The 20,125-nt window shown below is 41.1% G+C and overlaps 1 protein-coding gene across 3 annotated transcripts in view; it reads right to left on the bottom strand.

Moving 5' to 3' along the window:
- Window positions 1-20,125, bottom strand: part of LOC122796716 (desmoplakin) — a 1,113,853-nt gene that overhangs the window by 834,362 nt on the left and 259,366 nt on the right. For all 3 annotated transcript variants that reach the window (XM_044065413.1, XM_044065414.1, XM_044065415.1), the window contains exon 3: window positions 5,953-6,095. In XM_044065413.1, the coding sequence (XP_043921348.1) occupies window positions 5,953-6,095 (143 nt within the window). The remainder of the gene's footprint in view (window positions 1-5,952; window positions 6,096-20,125) is intronic.

Raw genomic sequence — 20,125 nt, 5'->3', positions numbered from 1 at the left:
GGATCATTGTACCACCCAATTGTGCTGCCCTCCCTGGTCTGACCACAAATCAGTCTCATTGGAGGTAACAATAACACCAGACCCCCCCTCCCCCAACAACAACCAGACAAAAAACTTCTCCAAGGCCAATTATGACCGCTTACTTGAAGGCATAAATGGCTTCATACCCCCTCCCCCCACTGATGGAAATGTTACCTGTGCTGGCATACATACTATGCTTCATATGAGCACCTACACAATTATATTAACTCTGTTGTACTTGATAGGACAAAAGCAAGATCCTCAAGGAAGAACAAATTGCCTGGTGGACATCAGCCTTTAACGAGCTACACAATAAGAGAAAGAAATTGCTGTCTAAGAGTGGGAAGTTATGGTCTCAAACCTGGAACCACTCCCTCCTCAACTTAAACAGGCAACTAAGACATCTTGCAAAGTCCTCTAAAGCTACTTATGAATCCAAATTAACATCCCTAGCTAAGGAAAACCATAAGGCATTCTTTAGCTACATCCAAAACCTCAAAGGAAAATCCCAGATTTGCGCAGAACTTGTAGATCCTTGCTGAATGGAGAACAGCTACAGTCATCCCTTTGAATAAAGGGGGTGCATCCACAGACCCCAGGAACTAAAGACCCATAAGCCTAACCAGTCTTATCTGCAAGGCCATGGAGTGCATCATCGTGGACTTTATCAACAAAGATATAGGTAATCTACAAACACTCAACCCTACCAAGTTTGACTTTGTTAAAGGGAGATCATGTCTGTTAAACTTGGTGAACTTCTTCGAGACAGTCAACAAAGCCCTTGACGAGGGTAAAACTGTGCATACAGCCTACTTGGACTTAGCCAAGGCTTTTGACACCATCCCCCACTCAGGCATTATTGATGAACTCACCCAGCTGGGTATTAACCCATATATTTTCAGGTGGGTTGCAAGGTGGCTCACCAATAGAACTCATACAATCAAAATGGAGACTACCAACTCCAGCAGATCAGTAACCAGTGGTGTTCCACAAGGGTCTGTTCTTGGGGCCCTGCTGTTCGGAATTTACTTCTCCAATGTACAGGCAAAACCAAAAGGTCTATGGCTGACAAAGTTTACCAATGACTGCAAACTAGAAATGGTGATTCAGTCCCCTAAAGATGTCAATATCCTGCAAGAAGGACTTACACAGACTAATGATTAGTGCTAAAGTCATGAACTTCATGCATTTTTTTGCATTAAGTTTATTAGCCCCCTTCAGCAAGGGTGATGTTCCTGCAAACCACAACATAAACGGCAATACCTTAAGCATGCAATCACTGGTGACAGACCTGGGCATGCAGCTTGATAGCAACATTATCATTGATCACCATGTCTCCACAGTAGCTACAAGGGCGTTCTATATTGCTCACCTCATAAGCAAGAGAATTGCCTCCAGAAATAAGGATGTTATAATCCCCCTGTACTCTTCCATCATTGGGCCAATAACAGAGTATAATGTTCCCTTTGGTATGTACCTTTCCAAGCACCTGCAGCAATTGGAGATGCCACAAAGGTTTCTTACAAAAAATTCAGGGTCTCCAGCACATCATAATTGGACAGACTAAAATCGCTGTCTCTTTACTCTGTGTCATACAGACTCCTCAGAGGCGACCTGTGCCTTGCATATAAGGCAATCTCCAACCCTGCCTTAATGGAAATGCTACACATTCGCAAGTCAAATGGTACATGTGACACATGCTCAAGGGACCTTAACCTGGTATGAGACATCAACAGGACTTGCTGGGGGAATAGATTTGTCTCACAGAGGTTACCGCATCTCTAGAACAGACTTCCAATCTATGTTAAGCAGGTTGCCCCTATTTAAGTGTAATTTGGATGACTGCATGGGAAACTGTAAACCCACTCATGGGGTTACACCTGTATCCCTTTTAGATAAGGGTAATTGGTGCTGATTCAGTGTCTACTCATAAAAAACATTCTTGGGAACAAGGGTCAACTTGGCTAGGCTTGTAAGGACCCTAGGGTCATTAGCCTAGTTGTTTGACTTTTCGGCTTTTCCCGGTAAGGGGTAGTCACAGCAGAGCTCCGGTCTGCTAATGATTGGCAGTAGATTTTTTTATGTTGCCAAGTTGCCAGCCCGACGCCCAACCTTCAGCGAAGGCACGCCCATTAATGCATGTCTTTCAGAGGCAACTCGACCGCGGGGAGGACATGCAGACTCCATACAGAAGGCACTCCCTGCACACTAGCTGAGAATCGAACGGGAGAACCTCTTGCTGTGAGGCAACAACACAACCGCTGTACCACCACGGCTACAAGGTCAGTAATCGCTTATAATCCCATTAATGGCATACTCATTTAAGCAATCCATTTTTAGCTAGGAATGAGTAAGAATTATTTTTTTATTTTATTTATTTTACATTTGTTGACCGGGCTAGTCCAGCTGGACACATGTCCATTTTCAGCAGAGGCCCGGGGAGAAAAGCTCCTCGAAAGTAAAGTACAATATTATATATATAAACACAAAATTTGACAGGTGCAGGTACAATACAAAATTAAGCTATATGATACATGAAAGATCATATAGATGTGAGTAGAGTAGAAGGAAATATGTTCACTTCAAAACACATTTGATTGTAGAATCTTATGATAAGTATCTTTTGTTAACATAGTAGGTAGTCTGAAAGACATTTTTGGATATAGATAGAGAATCTATAGATTTCTTATCTATAGAATTCTTAAAGAATAATGAAGTGAGTCAGGGACTTTCCTTTTTTACTCACTGTTGTGCAATCCTGGAGTTGGTCCATACAAGTCACATGGGGTTGTAGGGGTGCAGGAGGGTTTACCCTCACACTGCAAAAAAAAAAAAATGTTAGCTTATGTGTCTGACATTCAACTGAATGAAACTAGCTGGGTGTTGAGTGTTGGGTGTCAGTGGTGTCCATATTCGAGTATAAATCAGCCCCCCCCCTCCGACATAAGCATAATGGAAGGCAAAAGAGGCAGGTTCATAGGTTTTTACTAGGTTAATGACCACAAGAGCCTTTTTAAGCCTAGTCATGCATCCCAAATCTGTGATGTGTTCTGAACCATTTACAAGTTACCTGTTTGCATCAGAGACATAGGTGCCAAATCAGGGATGAATTTCTAGTTTCCCATCCAACTGTCCAAGCTGCACCTGAACTGGATTAGAGAGGAAGTCTGTTTCACATGGATGGGGAGCCTGTTCCATACATGGGGTAGTCTCTGGGATACATACCCATCTTTCCAGCAGGTCCTATTTATATCACAGGCAAGGTTTAAGTCTTTAGAACAGGTAATTCTGGTACAGTTTGTTTTGTGGATATGCAGGAGGTCCATCAGAGTGAGGTCTGACAATGCCCTGTATGCCAGGCATAGATCTCCCCTCAAAAGCCTGTAGGAGACAGAATACAGGGATAGGGCCTTGAGGTGGTCTGCATAGGACATATTACTTATGCCCTGTAATCTTTTAGTGAGGAACCTCCGTGGACATTCCAGTTGTTGGACATGCCTGGTTAGATCCATACCAAAGGGGACACTGTACTCAATGATAGGTCTGATGAATACCGAATAAATACAGTGGAACAATGAATTCCTTGGACTTATAAACAAAGGTATGGCAACTGAGTTGCACAACATAGAATGATTTCCTCACCACTGCAGAAACGTGATGATCAAAAGCTAGATTACAATCTATGTGTGTCCCCGAGTTCCTGACTACTGGGTCAACTCTAAGGGGTGTGTTGTCAATATGACAGTTACCAAGGATGGATGACTTCCCAAAGGATACTATTATGCATTTCTTGGCATTTAGTTTTAGTCCATGACTCTTGACACCAGTTGCTTGTCTGTGTCAGACCCTCCTGGAGAACATTTGTGTCAGTGTGAGATTCAATGACAGCTCCTAATTTGAAATTATCTGCAAATTTAGACAGCCAGAGACCACCGACATTGGCCATGACTTCTGAGAAGTAAATGCCAAAAAGGAACAGTCCAAGAATTGATCCCTGAGGGACTCCACTTGTGAACTGCCTCTTTGTAGAGGTGGACTCCCCAATTCTAACCTCTGAGTCCTGTCTGTGAGTCAGTTGGCTATCTACTGAGTGACATATGGGTATGTATGTAACCTCTTCAGTTTGTCACTAATGCCCGAGTGGGGTATTGTGTCAAATGCCTTGGCCAGGTCAAGGTAGGCAGTGTGAAGGATTTTGCCCTCATCCACTGCTTTAGTGACCTTCTCAAAGAAGTCCACCAGGTTGAGTAGGCATGATCTGCTCTTTACGAAACCAAACTGGGTTGGGTGCAGTGTCTGGAGGTTTACTACATCTCTATTGATCATCTCCATGATAGCTCTTTCCATGGCTTTACACATAAGACTAGTGAGACTTATGATTCTGTAGTTTCCAGGGTCTGTAGATGGCCCATATTTGTGCAGAGGGATGACTGTTGCCTTTCTTCATTCATTAGGCACAAAACCTGCTTGGAGGCTACAGTTAAATAGTAATTCCAGAGGCTCTGACAGGTCATGTTTCATGCTATATAGAAGGCATCCTGGGATACTGGTTGCATTCCATTGCCCAGTTCCAGAAGAAGGGAACTTGTATTAGTCATCCTGTCAAGATACAGTCTCACACTAATGTGTTCAGAATTTGAAATCCATTTCTAACATCAAACTGAGGCACAAAAAATAATCTGATTTATTATAACACGTGTGGCTATAATCAAACCTCAACTTAACACAAAGCTGCTACTTCTCTGCTGCTGTATCTGAGCTGTCATAACAGCCATCACCTACATTGCCAGACTTTGCTGAAGCAGAAAAAGGGATTCGCATTTTTACAATATGCTTACCACAAGAACATGGAATGGTATCTAAATAGTCAATATTTTTTTTAATGAGTAAAGCTGGACAGAGATTCTGTGTTGTACTGCTTTAACTACAATGTTGGACTGATTATTTGTTAGAATATTACACAGTTGCTTATTTTGTAATATATGTCTATTCTTGTCTGCTATTTACCTTGGATTATGGCTTAACATGGTCTTCAAAACCATTTTATCAAATTAACACACAAGTAAATATAGTAAAAAAAAAAAAAAAGTTGACTAGCTACTACAGGCCTGCACCTTAGCTTGGGGGTGGGGAGGCAGAAGCCGTGGGAAAGGGGTAATACATTCCTATCATTCACATGCACAAAACCATTATACAGCAATAGTTGCTAAAACAATTGTGATGCAGAATTAGAGCTTGCATCTGCCATACAACAGTCTTACTTGTCCCCCATGATGCATACATCCATGCAAGTTACACAAACTTTACTATCCTAATAACCTCAGAGATGAATCCATTAGAGAGTGAAAAACAGATATGTACCAGCTAAAGCATTGAAAAAGGGGGGAATGTAAAGGTCAGAAACAATGTAATCGGTGGTAACTACATAAAAACATCATTTACACTGCTCACTTCTCTGTGTTTAGGGCTGGTTAATAGCCTAGACACTGGGCAGCCAGCCAGTAGAAAGGAACAGGTGGCCAAAATCTGGACTGCCTTTTATGAGAAAACATATTATCATACAACTACCCTGTGGATGTAGGAGAGGGCATTTAGAAGGAAACAAATCAGCATAAGAGTTCTCCATCAACAAACTGGCAGCAAAACAGTCATCCTAATGAATATCTGGCAAAAACTGTGCATGCCTTCAAGAAGCCATGTAAGCAGTTGCCTATACCCAATTGAGAAATGAAGTGTGTGGTGCAAAACAATGACTCTCCCACACACAAACAGCCAGCTTTAACTCCCATTCCCCACTAAAAGCAATAAAGTAGTAGAAAAAAAAAAAGAAATAAATGATGAATAGATAGTGGAGGAAACGCTGCATCCGAGGTTAAAAAGTGTTGGGAGAACATCTCTACCAAAAATATAATGTCTGCATGTTTACATTACCTTTTGTCCAGTGCATCACAGTTCTGGCCCGCAGCATTCAGTTCCATAATAATAGATCTGAGAGTCGCAAGTTTATCATTTGCTAACTGCAAGAAATCGAGTATTTCTCCAGCATTAGCTGGGTCAGCACCATATTTCATTTCCTGCAAAAAAAAAAAAAAAAAAGAAAAAAAAAGTAAAACAAAGAATCTAAAGTCTACTTATCTGTGTTGTTATACACTTAACTGATCTACTAACCAATAGAAGTCAATTTCCATGAGCTACTCACTATACCTGTGTACATAAATGCTATTTATGTCTTCACTATAAACTTTAATTATTGGGGTCACAGACCAGGTAAGATGCTACCCATCAATGAGTTTTTAACAAGTAGCAGATTCTGTCTCCAGACTGGCCCATTGTGATGCGACTTTCTGCCGCGCAGAAAGTGTCAGACAGCTTAATAGCAGGACAGGCAGTTCTTACAGCTGGAAGTTTGACATACGTACCATGACATCTGACCATTTAACAGCAACATATTTCTTAAGGTCAGACTCTGAAACCAACTACAACAAAAGTGGCAAACAGGTTTCCCTCTCTCAGGAACCATATGTCATGTAAATATGATGACCACAAATGTTGCAGCATATAGTCTTACCATAAATACTTCTTTCACAGAAAAAAATGCATTACAGAATAAATTTATAAGCACAGAAAGCCTACAGATGAGCATTAGGATTAAAATTGGCTGTAAGGCGATAGTACAAATGATAAACGGGTTGCAAAGAAGGAATTAATACAATAAGGGCATAAACACATCTATGTGTCTATTGTTACACTGACTATCTCATATAGTTATACTACACAGTTTCACACACACATCTTCAGTAAAATCCTTTACTACTTCTGTAGAATACAAAGCTATAAAATCCAAAGGCCATATGAAGACTTCAGATAACATCACCTGGATGAGTACTGCAGTAAAACCACTTCCAGCCTCAGCCAGAAAATCCAGGCTATAAGGTGCAGCCCATGCGTGCTACAGATCAAGCTGCTGTTTTGCAGACAGAAATATTACAACCATACCTCTCTAGTGTCACTAATTTGTAGGGGCACAACTATATATTTTTTGTATTTTATTTAACCTATTAGTTGAGTGTGTAAGGCCACTGAATAAACTGTCCCTTTCTAGGGAGATAACGTGACTTGCACAGTGACTCACAGCAGGCAAATGAAGATGGAAAGAATCACACTTTGTACCACAGGCACAGGATGCAACTTAACAGCTCAGAATTTCAGACCTCTGCTCTAGCTGCCAGACGACATTAATCAACATTTGGCATGGCACATCCTAAAACTGGGCATTTTTTGAGAAGTTCTAAGTTAGTGGTACCGGTATGTACTAAGTGCCCCTAAATTTGGGGACTTTTCTCTAATTATTTTTGCTCCCCCTCCACCTAATTCTGGAGATAAAAAGTTTGACAGTGACAAGCTGAAATGAGCTACGATGGGTACTGAAACAGATTTAGCTGTGTAATCAGAATGAACATTTATGTGGCAAAATCCAGTTGAAAATGTTTTTTTTTTGCCCATGGAGATGTGGATGCCAGGTTTAAATACAGCAAAATAGTGACTGGTGCTGTAATGTCTGATCACTGGTGTATCTTCTTTGCATCCAGCAAAAAACAAACTGCAGTAACTCTGGGATTTCTTTCCATGATATACAGTGATCTCAGGACTAATACAAAATACCCATTAGTGCATATATACTACACATATACAGGCTGCAGGAGGGTGAAGCCCCCCTCTCCAGGAACTCCAAAGAGCTTGCCCATTGCAAAAACACATTTTCTTTTTTATTTTAGGTTGATCAAAAATGACACTTGTTTCAGCCATGGTAATCTTTTGCAACTGCACTTATGTGAAGTAATCTCATAAAAGTTGTACATTAGTCACAGAGGCCTGGAAATGCAGCTTATTCTCAGCAATCATCACAAATGGCTGAACAAACTAAGCAGACTGTCTCAGAAATGTAAACAAAAAGCTGCCACTTTGGAGCCATGAGGTATAAGAATATGTTCATCACAGTTAACGATAATGAGGATAATAGAAAGGAAGCTACATGTTTTAATTCATAAAATATCCGATATGGCCCCTGGTATAAAGGCAAGGATAACAGAAAGTACCACCCTGTCCTTGTGGGAAAACAAAATAAGGTTCTTAGCACAGAGTAGCCTGAAACTTTAATACTCTCCTCATTGGAATGGATGCCAAAAACCGTGCCCTCTTCTGGGAAGAGATATCAAATGGACAGAAAAGGCATGCTCAGGAAGAGGCTTGGTCATTCCTTTAAAAAGTCCCACAGTATTGAGTGTTCTCACAGGAGGGTTATAATGAGAAATTCCTTTAAGAAAAATGTTTTTTAACAGTTGCATTAAAAGCAAACATAGCCTTGTGTAAGGTATGCTTACAAGAGAGAGCAATGAAGTTTTTAGTTCCTTTAGTTTTATACACAGACCAGGCATGTTTTTATAAACTAAACTTGAAGTTGCACACAATAAATTCCTTTAATTCTTTATTAATAATTTGGTGGGGGAAGAGGCAAGAACTGAATGGTAAAAGTCGATCCTCCGGACAGAACAATGTGGTTTAGGATTAACTGAGTTGATGGGATATTTTAGAGCTACGCAGTTAAGGCTCAAATACATGACACCAGCAAAAAGTTATGGGATGATGAAGAAAGAAAGAAGCGCGAGAAATAAGGCAAGAGTAGGATTTTGCAGGCCCTTAACAACAACCACCGCCACCATACAGAATATAAGGGGTCCAATTGAGAGATAAGTTAGCAAGCAAAGGAGAGTATTAATGCTGAAATTGAATTCATCCTTATGTCTTGGTGAGTACCTCCACAAGGTGGACTCTATTTTTCACAAAATCTCACCAAGACAACACTGATGCATAAACTGTATTTTACATAGCATACATCATGGGCAGAAGTAGGTCAAAAATGAAAAAAAATATAGCTGGGTACACAAGACTCAGGATAAAAAACTGCCCCATCCTGGTAAGAGCATTGGTGCCAGGACTGGAAAGAAATGACAGTGTAGAATCCTCAAACTACGGAAACATTTCTACAATGGGGCCAGGCCAGGCTAGGCCCAGTGGGAAGATGCCCCCCCCCCCATTGTAGAAGGAAGCAACAGTCCACAAAAATCACAAAAACTGACAGGCCAAAGAAGAGCCATAAAGATGACAGAATGGACTATTGAGGATAAGAAAGAACTTATGCATTGTTACTATTATGCAACAAGCCCAGAATTTCCAGACACAAGATACACAAAAAGATTAAGACAGAAAATAGAAGAAAAATACTTCCACAAGAAAAACTGTCAGAAGCTTCAAATAAAAATTTATGTTCGTTAATACAACAGATTTGTGAATTGCCGTGGTGGTACAGCGGTAGCGTTGTTACCTCACAGCAAGAGGTTCTCCCGTTTGATTCTTGGCTGGGCTTGGGAGTGCCTTCTGGGTGGAGTCTGCATGTCCTCCCTGCAGATGGGTAGCGTTCGAAAGACATGCGTGCGTAAATGAACGTGCCTTCTTTGAAGGTTGAGTGTCAAGCTGGCACATCGGCGTTTCGTAAAAAATATACTGCCAATCATTAGCGGACCGGAGTTCCGCTGTGGCAACCCCTTACCAGTAAATGCCAAAGACAAACAACAATACAACAGATTTGTGAAAAACATTATGTATGATCTGATTGGAAAAAGAAGCATCTGAGGAAGTGCAAAAATATAAACAACATAATTCAGAGATTTTTGAAAGGTATAAAAAAGAAACATGGAGATGGGAAAGAAAGAGAGATTTGAGATGGTGCAATACTTAGGCAAGTTGAAAGCCAAATTAATCAACATAAAAAAGGCAGCCCCAAAGATATTCAAAGAGAAACACAGGCAAAGGCATCCCGATATGGGAAATGTCACAATAAAAAACAAAAAATATATCACAAAGGGGAAACATAGAAAAGAATTAGTAAAGTACAAGTTGAAGTTATGGAATGCCTGCGAAGTGAAGGATTTGGTGTAGAAGGTCTAACACAGGTTACATCATAGTATGATGGAACGTGTCCCCAAAGTAAGGAGAAATGGGAAGATCAGGAGACATATGAAGAAGAAATATGGACACAGGAAAGAAAAAGGGATTTAATATGGTACAATATTTATGCAAAGGAGAAAGCAAAACTAATCAATACAAAAAGAGCAGCAACAAAGACATTTGAAGAGAAATACAGGCAAAGGATATGGACATGGAAAACTTTACAATACAAAAAAATAAGAAGACAAAGAGGAAAAGTAGAAAAGATTAGTACTGGAGAAGTTAAAGAAACAGAAACTGAGGTAATGGAGTACCTGAAAAGTGAAGGATTCAGTATAGAAAATCTAACTCAGAAAGCACCACAGCAGGATAGAGTAATTGACACCCCAATTAAGGAAAAAACAGTGGAACGGGAAGCAAATGATCAGCCTCCATATGAAGATATTTTGGAGACTTCCACAGAAAACCAGTACAAACTTTCAGTTGGAGATGGACAGCAAGGGAAGGAACGGGAAACTGTGGCAACTCTGACACAGTCACTGTTGTGGAGAGATAGGCTAGGGAGTTCGTTCCCATATGATAGAGCAACGGATGACACAGGATGAAATTAAAGAGAATGTGCCACATGAAGATGCTATGGAACTTTCTATGGAGCACCCGCTGGAAGAAAATGAGCTAAGGGAAGATTTGCTTGATTTAAATAGAGATAGACATATTAAGATCAATAAAAGAAGTAGACTGCAGAAGGCTAACAAAACCTCAAAAATTGGAAGTTTGATAAAAAATAAATAAATAAATAAACACAGTAATCATAACTGTTCATATAGACCCATGCGATATAACAGAAGTAAAAAGAATATTATACTGTGCAGCTAAATTAAGAACGGATAAAGTTCTACCACAAGAACACAGCGTAGTAAGGTAAGGGAAGGGGAGAAGTCAAATACCATCACAGAAGTATTGAACAGAGAAAACTATAAAGCAATTAAGACAAAAAGTGTCACTGTTAGAAGAGTATAGAAGAGGGAACAGATCAACGCAACTACTCAGAAAGACAGATGTGATAAAAGCAATGTACAGTATTAGAAGAGATCAGGATATATATTGCACTGTTGTGAATAAACTAAAAATCTCAGCGCAGGCAGAAAAACTAAGATATGCAGATAAATATAAAGGAAAGGCACAGAATAAGCAATTTGATGACCTCAAAAGTTCTATAGAGAATTGGGAAACATGGCAAAAGGAATTGAAAGACCACCCAAAAAAGAACAAACAGATAAATTTTGTAGAAATATCTATGAAGACCCTGTGGAACACAAAGATGCTAAATGGATAGAAGAAGTAAAAGAAAGAATAAGAAGTTCAAATGTACAGGATATGAAAGGGGAAGAAGTAACGGCCAGAGAGACTGAAATAAAGTTAAGAAAAACCTCCAAATGGAAAACCCCAGGTCCAGACGCAGTACCTAACTTCTGGCTAAAAGTATCAACATCTTTGTATGAAGATTTAGCCATGAGTAAGAATTAATTATATGCACACCCTGAACAGACACCAGCCTGGTTAACAACAGGAAAAACAATGCTCTTACTTAAGAGTGAACCTGCAAGTTATCCTAAAAATTATAGGGCAATAACTTGCCTTTCGACAATGCATAAACTATACACTGGAATTGATGCCGACAGAGTTTATAGTCATATAGGAAAAAAATTCAATCATGGCAATAGAAAAAAAAGGGTACTAAAAGAAAATCATACGGAACAAAGGATCACTTGTTGCTAAATAAAGTCATAATGGAGAACTGTAAAAAGGGGAAGAATTGAAGTATAGCAATGGATTGACTACAAAAAAGCATTTGGCAGTATTCCACATTCATGGATAAAAAGAGTGCTTAAAAGGTATAAGATACACATTACACTGATCGATTACATTACAATGACCATGAAACAGTGGCAAACCACTTTGCAATTAAGCCATGATGAAGGACAAATTATTATGCCAGGGATAAAAATTAAAACGGGGATATTCCAGGGTGACTCTCTGTCACTGCTGCTATTCTGTCTTGCCCTTAATCTAGTAAACTGTCTACTTAACAGATTAGGCCAAGGCTATAATTTGGCTCCTAGAGAACAACAAAGTGCAAAGACTTCTCATCTTTCCTTTGTAAATGATTTACAAACTGTATAGCTCATCAGACGAGGAACTGAAAGCACAACTGCAAGTAGTTAAAACTTTTTTCAAATGATTTAAGAATGTCATTTCATCTTGATAAATGTGCAAAAGCAACCTTTAAAGCAGGAAAGCTGCAGCACCAAGAAAACTTCAGCTTGGAACAAGAATGTGATATAAAAGAACTTGAGCAATAGGGAGTGTATAAATATTTGGGAACTCATGAAGGATCAACAATAAAACATGAACAAATGCGAGTAAAAGTAAGGAATCTTTTAGAAGACAAATTAATTCTGAAAACAGTGTTGACATCTAGGAACAAAATTCAAGTTATGAACCAATTTGCTCTTCCTGTCCTAACTTACAGTTTTAGAGTGACTGACTGGCCCCAACAGGTGTTGGATAGATTAGACAGGAAAACAAGAAAGATGCCTCATGCTCATCAAATGAGTTATAAAAATCACTGCATACCAAAATTATATTTTCTCTGTTCTGAAGAAGGTACAGGCCTTCTTGAAATTGACTACATGTACAGATCTGCAATTGTGGGACTGAATTACTTTATACATTTTCTGGCATTGTTTTATGTTTCTCGTCTGTCCTGAAACTGCTTTCCCCCTATTTCTGAGGTGAAGTTTATATAACTGGTCTAACAGCTTTTGTGTTATCTGATTGCTTCAAGGCTTGCTGATTTAAAAATAGTTTCTGTTTGTAAATTCTTACATACACTGTTGGAAACTCCTGGTGTTCTGGCTGGTGTGATTCTCAAACAATCTGGAAATATATCGCTGACAAGTATATTTCTTGGCATTTTAACCTTTCAGAGTTTTGCATTGTCTTAAATTTGCCTGACTGAATTACTGTTTGCCTGACTGAATTATTTTATATATTTTCTGGCATTGTTTTATGTTTCTCACCTGTCCTGAAACTGCCCCCCCTCCCACCCTATTATTGTAGAGTTGTTAGAGTTGGTGGCTTTGCAGTTGCCCGCCCCTACTGTAAATCTGATCTGGGACATCCCTTCCAGTCTGGTGTTCACTCTACTTAATACAGAGAGAACATTTGAGAAGGCCAACCTACTTAAGTTCTTAACCTTGAATTTTTCTTCTGCTCCTCCTTCCTCTCTCCTTGCACTTTTCCTAAAAAAAAGGAAAAAAAATTGCACTTTATTTTGCTTTTGCCACTTCTTCAAAGTATTCAATTGTATTTATTCTATCACTTATTACTGCTTGGTAGTTGCCTGATTAAATTGTAACTGTTATTCTAAGCCTTTCGGTTTAAGCACTTAGGCTTCAGACCAGTTGTTTTACATTAAGAAAGTTTGTGGTCTGCACTCTTGTGGGAAGAGAGGTTAAATTCTGCCCTTCTGAGCTAGGAATTTCTGGTTAAAGGATTATTGTGCCTGCTTATTTGAACTGTTTCTTTCTGAAATTGGTGAACCTGTAGCATAGACTAGATTCAGGCATGCTGAATCTAGCTTTGTTTGTTAACTTGAGCACTAATCCAGGCCATCTTTTTTGGAGAAGGTCCCCCTGCACCCTAGTGGCAGGAGTGTGCGGTTAGAACTTGTCTGATTGAAGACTGCTGGAAAAGGGCTCAGTTTTGAGCTTTTTTACTGGTTAATTGGGTAATTTGTTTAAATCAGTTTGCTCATTTTCTATTGCTATATAAAAAAATTGCACTTGCTTCACCTGCTTTTACTGTATTTGTGTTTCTTCCTACTTTATTGTATTTATTCTGCTGCATTTACTACTGCTTGTTAGTAGCCTGATTAAACTGTAAAGTACAGTTGTGTACCTACCATAAATGTAGATGTTCGAGTGTATTGACTGCTGCAGCCATTACAGTTATATGTTAAAAAGACCTCAGCTTCAAAGGCAAAGACTAAAGCACCTCTAAAGACAAAGAAACAAGTACAACAGCCCCATGGACAGGCCTCCATGCCTAAAAAACAGATGCTCAAGATGGCCGAAGACCTAATTACTTTGATCAGGGGTTCCCATCCCCCTCCTGATAAGAGGCCTAGGCAAGAGACAGAATATGAATCTTCAGATCAGGTTTCCATTTCTTCTGATTCCTCTTCTGAACAGGAATACTCTCTTCCTCCCTATGAGGATTCTGATGCTGACGAATCTATCCCTTCAGCCTCTCCTCCTGAGGATTATTCTTTTGGGGAAACCCTGCATACCATGAGGGAGCATTTCCACTGGGAGAGCCAAGATTACTCAGAATCTAAGAAAAGACTCAGAGACTTCCTTTTACTACCTCAGCACAGGCCCCTTGCCATTCCACCTGTTTTAGACATTGTAGATGATGTATTTTCAGAGTCCAGTCTGGCTCCTGACTCTTTACCTCCAGCTCCTGTTAAGCCAGACAGATACTACAGGGTTCCTGATTCACATACATTTCTTTTTAAAAACCCTGCTGCTGACCCAGAAGCTATCTCTCAGGGTCCCAAAGGGGTCAAGGCTTCCACTGCAAAAAAACGTTCCCCCTCTGACAGGGATTCTAGGGCACTGGACAGATGGGGGAAAAAGGCTTACACTTCTGCTACCTTGGCTATAAGAGCTTTAAATTGTCCATTTCATATGCTTAAATATCAGCAATATATTATGTCACTGCTTAAACAGAAAATGTTGACAAATTATGAATGTGCAGAAAACAAAGAAATGCAAGATTTACTGCATGCAGCTGAACAAGTGGGAAAACATACTTTGCAATGTGGTTTTGACTCTCTGGAGGCCTCCTGCAGGGCCGCCGTTACGGGTTCTGTCATTAGAAGGCATGCTTCGTTAAAGGAACAAAATCTGCCTGATCATGTTAAAGCAAAATTATTAGATGCTCCTTTACAGCATGATACATTGTTTGGTGTTAAAGCAGAAGAGGTTTTGAAGAAAATGGAGGACAAAGCTAAATCTATGCAAACAGTCAAGGATTTCTTACAGGTTCAGCCTCCAAGATTTAGCAGGCACAGGCCTACAAAGAATTGTTCCTTTCTAGTGTCAGATAGGCCACAAAGAGGCAGATACAGACACCCTAGAGGCAGATCCCAGCCCTAGGCTCATACAGGTCTAAACAATGGGGTGCTTCTACCGCCAAAAGCAGAGAAGACAAATCACAGCCATACAGGAAGCAGTCCCAATGACTTCCCCCTGCCAGCGCCAAGCACGTATCTTCTGGCAGCTCCTTTAGGGGGAAAACTAGCACTTTTTTATCAAAACTGGCTCATAATCACCCAGGACAAATGGGTCTTGAACATAGTGTCACAAGGTTACAGGTTCCACTTTCACACCCTGCCAAGGGCAAACGGTATGCCAGACCTGCCAAAAAATCAATGGGCAGAGGCACAAAAGCAAGTTTCATCCCTCATGGACATGAGGGCCATTCAGCAAGTACCACAGCAAGAGCAGGGACAAGGATTTTACTCAAGACTTTTCTTGGTGCCCGGAAAGGACAAAGCCTGGAGGCCAACACTGGACCTATCTATTCTAAACACATACCCGGATATTCCAAAATTCAAAATGCTGACTCTGCAGCAGCTTCTGGCCATGCTGGGCAAGAAAGCTTGGCTTGTAACTTTAGACCTAAAAGAGGCATACCTGCATGTCCCAATCAGACAGTCATGCAGAAGATACCTCAGATTCATAGCTGGCTCAATGCACTACCAATTCTCTGCACTGCCCTTTGGCTTATCTACTGTGCCCAGGGTCTTCACAAAATGCCTGGCACCAGTAATTGCATTTTGCAGACAAAGAGGAATACAAATATATCCTTACTTGGACGACTGCCTGGTCTGCAAGGCCATGGAACATATCATCATGGAACTTATAAACAAAGACATTGGTAATCTCCAAACTCTGGACCCCACCCAGTTCAGGTTTGTAAAAGGCAGATCATGTCTCCCAAACCTGACTGACTTCTTTGAAGCAGTCACCAAAGCCGTAGACGAGGGTAAGATGGTTCACACAGCCTATCTAGAGCTCGCCAAGGCTTTTGACACCATTCCCCACTCTGGAATTATAGATAAACTCACTAAACTAGGTATAAATCCCTATGTCACAAGATGGGTTGCCAACTGGCTCACTGATAGAACCCACACTCTGAAAGTAGCAGACTCCAAATCTGACTTCAGACCAGTGACAAGTGGAGTACCACAGGGTTCAGTTATGGGTCCTCTCCTATTTGGTATATACTTTTCTGAAGTCTTTCTGAAGGTCTTTGGCTAACGAGGTTCGCAGATGACAGCAAACTAGGAGCCATAACTGAAACTCCTACCGATGTGGACATCCTACAAAAGGGCCTCACTGAGACAGATGCCTGGTGTCAAAGCCATGGCCTCAAGCTCAATGCCAAAAAGTGAGTCATCCCCTTTGGTAAAAACTCTATACCCATGAGCTACTACATAGGTGGTAATCTACTTAACATCGAAAATGTGATAAGAGACATTGGGACACAAGTGGACAGTAGTCTCTCCTTTGATAATCACATTGCCACAGTAGTCAGGAAATCCTTCTGTGTGGCACACCTCATCACAAAAGGCTTCTCATCCAGGAACAAAAGAGGTCATTGTTCCCCTTTGCTCGTCACTCATTAGGCCCATTATAGAGCACAATGCCCCTTTTGGTATGTTCCTCATAAGACATCTACAACAACTGGAAAGGCTGCAGAAATACCTCACAAAGAGGATTACCAGCCTCAAACAGATGCCCTATGCAGACCGTCTCAAAAAACTCCAGCTTTACTCCGTCGCATATCGCCTACTCAGAGGCGATCTCTGCCTAACATACAAAGCTATGTCAAACCCAGAGCTGATGGACATGCTCCACTTAAAGAAATCCCAATCCCTCCGAGCTACATGTTCTAGGGACCTAAACCTTGTCACCACAATAAACAGAACATGCTGGAGGGATAGATTCCTGTCCCAGAGACTTCCCATACTTCGGAACAAACTACCTCTCTATATCAAACAAAGCTCCTCATTAGCACTCTTCAAGAAAAATCTTGATGATTGGATGGGAAATAGGAAATTCACCCCAGGGATCTCCTCTGTCGCTCTTCTTGACAGGGGCACAGGAAAATCATTTTCTTGGGTGGCGAAAGCCAAGGTACCTTTTCAGCTAGGCTTGTATAGGCCCTAGGGCCGATAGCCTAGTACCTACCTATGAACCTATATCTGGTGACCTCACAAGACCCAAACTTAGTGAAAGTTTTGAAAAGTACAGTTTTGTACCTACCATAAATGTAGATGTCCGAACTGGATAGCATCTGCAGTCATAACAACTGGGTTGTCCTGTCGTCAGGCAGCCCTTCAGTCGGCCGGATTCCAAAGTCCGGGTCCGGCTTCGGCTGATGTCGCACTTCACCCGACGTCATCTCTGTTGGTCTTCGGGTATAAAGGCATCAGCCGACGCCATTTTCCTCAGTGTTTCTTGCCCCAGATGCCAGTAGCCCTCTTGGAGGCTAAAATTTGGATAGATGCCAATGTTTCCAAAAAGATAGAGGTAAACACAAAAATAAGCATGTATGTACATATATACAAACAAATACACCATAAAAGCCTCCCCCCCACCAGCTAGCTATTAGGAGGGTAAAATACCCTAGGAGTACCACCGAGGGAAGGAGGGAGGGTAATCCTGACTGCAGATGCTATCCAGTTCGGACATCTACATTTATGGTAGGTACAAAACTGTACTATGTCCTTCATGGATGCATCTGCAGTCATAACAACTGGGTAGAATACCATAGCCAACTAGGGAGGAGGATAAAACTAGATTATGGTGTGTTTAGGATCCCTTGCAGTACAGCAGTGGCAAACCCTGCTCGGGATCTGGAATATAGAGGTAAGTTATAATGCTTGGCAAATGTATGCACGGAGGTCCAAGTAGCCGCCTCAATAATGTCTTTGGTTGCCACTCCTCGTAAGAAGGCTGTGGTAGTGGCTGTTGCCCTTGTAGAATGAGGTCTTATGTTCTGTGGAATTGGTTTTCCATGGAAGGAGTAACAGAATCGTATGCAATTTCCTATCCATTTGGAGATTGTCTGTTTGGAAATAGCTTTTCCTTCCCTTCCTGTTGCATAGGCTACAAAAAGTTGGTCAGTCTTTCTGCTATTTTTTGTTCTGTCCAAGTAGTAGCGTAGCTGTCTATGTACATCCAAGGTATGCAGTATTCTTTCCCCTCTGTTTTGTGGGTTGGGAAAGAAGGTAGGTAGGTGGATTGCCTGGTTTAAAGACACTCTGGATACCACCTTAGGCATAAATGTAGGATTAGTCCTCATGGACACTCTATCTTGGTGGAAGATTAGGAAGGGTTGCACAGCCATTAAGGCCTGTAGCTCTGAAACCCTCCTTGCTGAAGTAATTGCCAGTAGGAAAGCAGTTTTCCATGACAGGTGTTGCTGTTGCTGCTGGTTCAAAGGGTGATAGTGTCAATTTTTCTAGCACAAAGTTTAAGTCCCAAGCTGGCAAAGGTGGTTTCCTTGGAGGTTTTACATTCTTGATTCCTCTGAGGAACTGCCTGAGCAAAGGGTGCGAAAAAACAGGTGGATCAAAGCTGTATTCTGCTGAAATAGCTGATGCATGTATCTTGATGGAGGAGTAGGACAAGCCTGAATGAAGAAGTTCGGCCAGATACTCTAGAATGTTAGGCATATCTATGTTTGACACATCTTTTCCTCTTTCAGTACTCCAAATGACAAACCTTTTCCATTTTCCAGCATAGTTCCTTCTTGTTGAAGGTCTGCGTGCTTCAAGAATAATGTCTTTAACTCTTTGAGAAAGTTCTGGGTTAGCTGTTGCTATGTGATGTTCCATGCAGTCAGTTGCAACGTTTTTAGGTTTGGATGTATGATGCTGTAGTTGTTCTGAGTTAGCATCAAAGGCATCAGGGGTATTGGCCACATATTGTTCTGAGACATGTTCCTCAGCAGTGGGTACCAGTGTTGTCTTGGCCAGTTTGGAGCTATCAGGATTATCCTTGGACATTCTTCCTTGATTTTTAGTAATACTTTGTGTATCAAGGGAAGAGGTGGGAATGCATATGCTGTCAGGCCTTTCCAGCTGAAGGAGAGCGAATCCGCTTTCCATGCCAGTGGGTGTAATGTCCTTGTGCAGAATTTTTTGAGCTGGTGATTGAGAGGTGATGCAAATAGATCTATCTGAGGCATTCCCCATTTCTTTGAGATGGTCTTGAAAATGTCCGGGTGCAGTTTCCATTCGTGGGCATCCAATGTGGTTCTGCTTAATATGTCTGCTAGAATATTTTCTTTTCCCGGTACAAACATTGCCTGTAACTGGATGTTGTAGCTGAGTGCCAGGTTCCACAGCTCCAAAGTCATTCTGCATAGGGGGTATGAATGAGTGCCTCCCTGCTTGTTGATGTACCACATGACTGTGGTGTTGTCTGTCCTTATCATCAACTGGCCCTCTTTGAGAAATGGTCTGAACCTTTGGATTGCCAGTTTTACTGCCAGCATTTCTTTTAGGTTGATGTGCAGGTGAAGTTGATCCTGTGTCCACAATCCTTGCACTCATTTGTCCAGCATGTGGGCCCCCCATCCTAGGTCTGAAGCGTCTGTTGTGATGGTCTGGCTTGCTTGACATCTGCGAAAGGGTAGGCCTGGGTTTGTCTGGCATGCCTGAGCCCACCATAGGAACTCCTGTTTTAAGCATGGAATTAGTGGGATTTCTGTTTCTAGGCTGTGACTGTGTTGGGACCATAAATTCTTTAGGTACCACTGTAGTTTTCTCATATGTAGTCTGGCAAGTGGGACCAGGATTATGCATGATGCCATGAAGCCCAAGGCCTGCAGTACTTTTCTTGCTGTTAACTTGTTCAGCTTTGTTAGTGCCAAGAAGTAAAGAGGGAGTTCTTTTTGTTTTTCTGCAGTTAGGAATGCCATTTGTTTTACTGTGTCCAATTCCACGCCCAAGAAT

The sequence above is a fragment of the Protopterus annectens genome, chromosome 3.part0 (assembly GCF_019279795.1).
Source record: "Protopterus annectens isolate FY-2018-M chromosome 3.part0, PAN1.0, whole genome shotgun sequence".
Taxonomy (NCBI): Eukaryota; Metazoa; Chordata; order Ceratodontiformes; family Protopteridae; genus Protopterus; species Protopterus annectens.
Note: the sequence above shows the minus strand (reverse complement) of the source record. Positions and strands in the feature narration are given on the sequence as shown.